This window comes from Spermophilus citellus (genome assembly GCF_964194105.1).
Source record: "Spermophilus citellus genome assembly, chromosome: 2".
Classification (NCBI taxonomy): Eukaryota; Metazoa; Chordata; class Mammalia; order Rodentia; family Sciuridae; genus Spermophilus; species Spermophilus citellus.
In genome coordinates, this window is record NC_138183.1 from 81108241 (window position 1) to 81114240 (window position 6000).

Here is a 6000-nt window from a genome sequence, read left to right on the forward strand (position 1 = left end):
AGTTAAATTAAACATGGTGAATTTACAAATACAAAACCTGCAAAAATTAAAAATAAAGAGAAACAAAGAACAGAAGCATTAAGAGCAATCACTTTGCCTAACAGATCATCCTAAATATATCCTGCAGGGAGCCAAGTTTATCATTCTCAAGTGTCCCCACTCCAAAACTTTACCACTCCCACTCCCCCAGCCAACTGCCTGAAGGGGGCAAAACTACAAGGGCATCCCAGCTAGCTACAAACATCCCACGAAGCAGATTAGGCTGGATTCATAAATTTACACTTTACTTTCCCCATCCATCTTTAACAAAATCTCTTTTATACTCATTTGATGGTTACTAATGGAAAGATGTGAGCCTCTTTCAGGTCAATTTAGAAAATATGACTTGAGCCCCTATAATGTGAAAAGTACTAGAAGGAATAACATTTTGTCACATGTAGTCATTCACCTGTTTTCTGAATAATCGGAGGGTCTGGATTCTAATTACCCTATATCTCTAAGTGGCTAATAGTTGAAAAGGGCTTTACAAAATTCTTACATACACACTTTTTTAATGAAGAAAAGGGTTGGAATATATTAATTTCCTAATCGCTTACCTTTTTTGTATCAGGCAAAAAAAAAAAAAAAAAAAAAGACATTGAATGAAAGAGGAAACAACTGTCCAAGATTTAATGACGTCCCAAACTGTGCTAAGCATTCTACAAACATCATTAACTCAGGGAATCCTTGCAATCACTTATCCTCCGTCTTCTTATTAAGCCCAAGTTACGGATGAGAACTCGGTACCTTAAGACCTTCAATAACTTGCCAGGTTCGCCTCGCTGGTACTGCACACATCCTCCAGCACAAAGCGCCTCTTCTAGGGCCCAGGCTCCACCTTGGACCTATCTGAAAACCCATTTCGAGGCACCCACCGAGGAGCACAAACCTGTTTCACCAAGCCACGGCTGGAAGAAGCTCTTGATGGAGATCACGGGCAGATCTTTATTAATCTTGAGGGTGCTCAGGAGGGGTGCCCAGTCCACCACCCGCAGGCGGTGGGCATTGAAGTCCAAAACGCCCTCGCGGAGGCAGGTGCGCACGGCGGGCAAAGGTACCGAGTCCTGCAGCGCGCACAGGTACTCATAGTGCGAGAAGAAGTCCGCTGCGCTGTCCCGGCGCAGTTTCACGGAATCGATCATGGCCAGAGGCTATCCCGGCCACAGAGACCACTCCCGCACCCACCAGGGGCCCCAGATCTCGCCCAGCCTCTCCAGCTCCCACCGCCGGGCGGCTGCGGCCCCGCACTGTGCGCAGCAGCAGCGGCTCAGCCCCGAAGAGCACGGCCAGGGCTCCCAGGCTAGGCCAGCTCCTCGACGCTGCCTTCCCGCGCTGCCTCCCGCTCTGCGGCCGTAGCCGTTAGCGCCGTTGGCGTCAGCCTCATCAACGTCTGCAGCGCGGGACCGCGGTTCAAGCCTGAGGGCGGGTTCTGGCGCGGGTGGTGCGCGTAGACGTCAGCGCGCTTGCTGCGTCCACACGCAGACTGCGCCTTCCAAAGGGGCGGGGCCTTAAGCCGGGGAGGCTGGCCAAGCCCAGAAATAGTAGATGGGTGTAATGTGGAGTTTGCATAAAAAGTTTACTGATTAATCTGAATAAATATATGAAATGGATGTAGCAACGCATTTTTAAAACGTGATCTAGTCCTGCCGGGCGCAGTGACACAGGCCTGTAATCCCAACGGCTCTGGAGGCTGAGGCAGGAGCATCCAAAGTTCAAAGCCAGCTTCTCAGAAGGGAGGTGGTAAGCAACAAAGTGAGACCCTGTTCTAAGTAAAATCCAAAATAGGGCTGGGGATGTGGCTCAGTGGTCGAGTGCCCCTGAGTTCAATCCTGGGTAACCCCCCCCCCCCAAAAAAAAAAAAAAAGAATAAACCAGGGTCTAGTCCTTGGGTAAATTATTAAAAAGTTTTCAATTCCTGGAAGTCAACCATACTCTGTCAGTAGAAAAAATTGAGAAGCTGCTCAAATCCACATGTAAATCCACATGTAAATCAAATGGCTTCAGTTTTGTTTTCTGTCTTCTCTTTGGAGCAGATAAAGCTAGTATTTAACTTAGTTATCATTTTGAATTAATATTAGTTTTTAATGTTAGTTATGTTAAAATGCAAATGTGTACTTGTGGGTGACTTCTGTGTCACAGAAAGCAGATAATTTATTTTCAAGAGTCCTTTTTAAAAGTTACAATTATGTTCAGTGTAATAGTTATTGAAAATAAACCGTTCACTATCAGTAGGAAAATTCAGAATCATATGCTCGTTTATTTTTTTTATTGGAACATTTAATTGTATATAAAATGCATTACTTTTGACAGAAACAAAATGAACTCTGGGAAAATAAACATACAGTCTGTCAGTTTTTTAAAACAAACAAAAAGCCTGAACTCCTGAGGAAAGTGTCTGTGCTTGGAGTAGTCAGGACAGAGACTTACTCAATAAGGAATATATGAATAGTGCATTGTCATCCATTAAATCTTTTATGCCTCTATCAATTTCTACAAATAACCCTTAATTTCTGTAGTTTCTATTTGGCCCACATAATTGTTGGCAAATTGTAAACTGTTACATAAACTCAGTATTTTATTGTATTTACATTGAATCACTACATTTGTATTGATGATGATGATGATGGCTAACTCTGATAATTAGTACTATGTCCTAGGCATTATTTTTAGGCAATAAGTATGAAATTATTTATTTTTCCTATCATCTCCTCAAGGAATATGCTTTGTAGTTTGTAAATACAGTTTACAAATGAGGGCACTGGGGAACAGAGATGTTAAGTGGTATACAGCTCAGTCAGTACAAGAACCCTGATAATTGTCTTCAAAACCTCTATTTTTATCCCTTCTCTAGACCAATGATAGTCTTCCTGTCAAGCCTTAGACATTATAGTGTTCCTCTTCTATCTGTTGCTTTCTGAATATTACAACCCACTACCAACACACACACACACACACAAACACACATATGTGCATGCATGCACACACATTCCTCTAAAATTCCTCAGATATGGCCACAGTGATGACTTTGTCATGCAACATGCTCAAATTAAAATAAACATTCATATATCCAACAACCAGCTTGAACTAAAACATTACCACTTTAGTTGAAGAGCCCTGTATAACTGCCTTCCAGATCACAACTGCAGTGCCCTCAGACCCTGAGATAATTGCTTTTGTGAACTTGCTATTCATCCTTGCAAGTTTTACATTTCTGCTACATTTGTAAATAAATAGCATGTAACATTCTACTATGTTTTTGCCTGCTTCATTGTTCCCATTGCTAGGTTCTTCCATGTCCATACATAGAACTTGAATTCATTCATTTTCCCTGCTATGGAGGATTCCCATAGAAGAACATAAATAATTCACTTGTCTGTTTTCCTGTCAGTAAAAAATTTAAATCATTTCCAATTTTCATTTCTCTTGCTTACTTATTCTACATGTTGGTTTTCTTTTGGTTTCCATCCTCAGCCTCTACCTTTTCTGACATTTTGCAGTTTCTTTTGCTGATTTTATCTCTGGCTCAATTTGAACTTCCCCCTTAATATTAATGGCTTCTGACAAAGATATCTTTCTCCACACATCAAATCTTGGGAATGCCAAAGATTTCTCATTACATTCAGAATCAGATCTGTATTCCTTAGCTTGGCATTTAGGCACCTTCGTAACTGGAGTACCTCCAATGATTTATTTCTTACTACATTCCTTCCTATGTGTCTTCTTTAGACACATGGAACTTCTTGAAGTTTCTGATACTGTCATTCCTACCCAGCCCTTTAATCATGCTACTCCTGAGTGGTCTAACTTCAATTTTTTCCCCAAGCCTTGGCTTGTGGGCACCATCCCAGGGAGGCCTTTTTCTCCTAACACTCATCTCTCCTATTTCTTTAGTGCCCTGCTTCTCTGCTCCCTGACGTTCCTGAAACACACACTTAGTACAAAACACTGGCATCTTTTTTACATGATTTTCCTTCCATAGTCAAGGAGCATGTCTCATTCATGCTTGTATTCCCTAAGCCAATCTTGCACAGTGTTGATACAGAAGAGGTACTGAATGATGACTAATTATTGGAACAATCTCCTCATCATCACAAGTCATCAGCATTTTGTGGCTGGTGCCTATTGACACAGCTCAGGGAAGCCTCCATCATATTAATTAATCATTTAACATTTGAATTTAAAATTTATTTTTCCTCAGCTTACTCATTTTCACTGTGGCAAGATCTCTGTCAAGCCTTGCCTAACAATCTCTTCTCTGCTTCAGTTAAATTATGGTTTTATTTCTTCTTTGGATGTCTGGTGAGTTTGTTCACCCACATGTTGCCCTGAACACTGTGAATGAAAGGTGCCTGTGCACAGCATCTCTGGGATCCTCTGAGAAGATGGGCTCAAACCTGGCCCAAGACAAAATGCTTTGGCCTCCCTGCAGGTGATGACTTGGGAGTGATATGCTACTGGGCAATATGAGAGATATACTCTCCTCTTCTAAGGGGTCTGGTGAGTGAATGTTGACCACAATACAGCTGAAGGCATCCTGTTACCTCTTATTCACCATACTCTACTCAGAGTTGATCTTGACAATATTTTACTTGACTTCCTAGCTACTTTTCTTTCCATTGAACCACAATGCTTGTGCCCTCTACTTATCTTTGAAATTGACCCTCTTTACCTACTCCAGAGAAACAAGTTTTGTTGGATCCAGTCTCATAATGTCAACCTGCCAACAGCATAGGCTCTCTTATTTTAACTGACATGTGGTCACTTTTCATTTTTCTACTCCCTTCCTTATGGAATATTCACATGTTTATCCCAAATCTCCTCCCTCTTTTCAGATTGCCACTGGACTTCACTCTAAATTCCTGCTCTCTCACCTGAAAAGGACATCTCCTATTTTAACAAGACACAAACTTCCTTGTCGTCTTTCCTCTCACTCTGGCTACCTTCCAAACTGTGCTCTGTAATGTAGCCACTACCACTTCCCCTTCAGATCCTTCTGAGATTTCCTATTGCTCTTAGCATAAAGACAAAACTCACAACCATCTCCACTCAGCATGGAGCCACACACTGGCTGCTGGTTGGGAATTATTACTGTTCTCCTAATATAAGGAGCTCACTTCAGAGTGTAAGTCACTTTTGCATTAAGGCAGTTCAGCAGGCTTTTTTAGAACAAGATTTTCTTGATAAAAGAAGCAGTGTGCTGACTTACACATTCTAGAACAAGCTCCTTACCACATTTGGCACTGGCGCTTGAACTAGCACTAGTCGACAGGGTGCTGCATCCTCCAGACATGATGTGGTATGGTCTCTGCAGCCTCATCTTATACCCGAGTCCCTTCCACAGTGACCTCATTTGAGGCCTGTTTGCTTACAACGGGCCACTGATCATGCTGTACCCTCTGCCGACAGTGTACTTCCTTTCAATCTGCACCTAATTCACACCCTATATTCTGTTCAGTTCACAAGTCGCCTTGTCAAGGTAGCATTTCTTCCTTTCCTCCCTGACTCATCAAATCTCCCACCACAAGCTCTTATAACATGTAACTCTCATTCATAATCTGCATCCTATTTCACATTCATTTTAAGGTAAATATTTACTATACCATACAAGAGGGAGGAATTATGCATGTTTTGCCCATTCTTGTGCCCCAGCAACTAGCTGCAATATCTTACTGACATTCTCTGTCAAGCGAATAAATGAACTCTCCAATTAATGACCAGGACCCTTTTAAGCATCTTTAATGCTTCTCCCTTACCTCTATATGCATTTCTATTACCTGAGTTCCACACCATTTACTATTTTCCACCTAGAGTACGAGTATTGCTTCAGAGAATAGAGTGTCCTCTACATTCAAGCTCTTCTTTCATCTCTTACCATACCTCCACAGGTTCCTTGATCATGCCAGAGCCTTTCATGACTCTCATTGCAAACAGAATGTAACCCAAACTCTTAATATTGACAAA

The 6000-nt window shown here is 41.9% G+C and overlaps 1 protein-coding gene across 1 annotated transcript in view; it reads right to left on the reverse strand.

Moving 5' to 3' along the window:
* LOC308641540 (centrosomal protein of 78 kDa-like) overlaps window positions 1-1300 on the reverse strand; it is a gene marked incomplete at its 3' end in the record, with an annotated part of 69183 nt that extends 67883 nt beyond the window's left edge. The window contains exon 1 of the mRNA XM_081280215.1: window positions 929-1300. Within this exon, the coding sequence (XP_081136341.1) occupies window positions 929-1181 (253 nt within the window). The 5' untranslated portion in view covers window positions 1182-1300. The remainder of the gene's footprint in view (window positions 1-928) is intronic.
* Between the last annotated feature and the right edge of the window lie 4700 nt (window positions 1301-6000).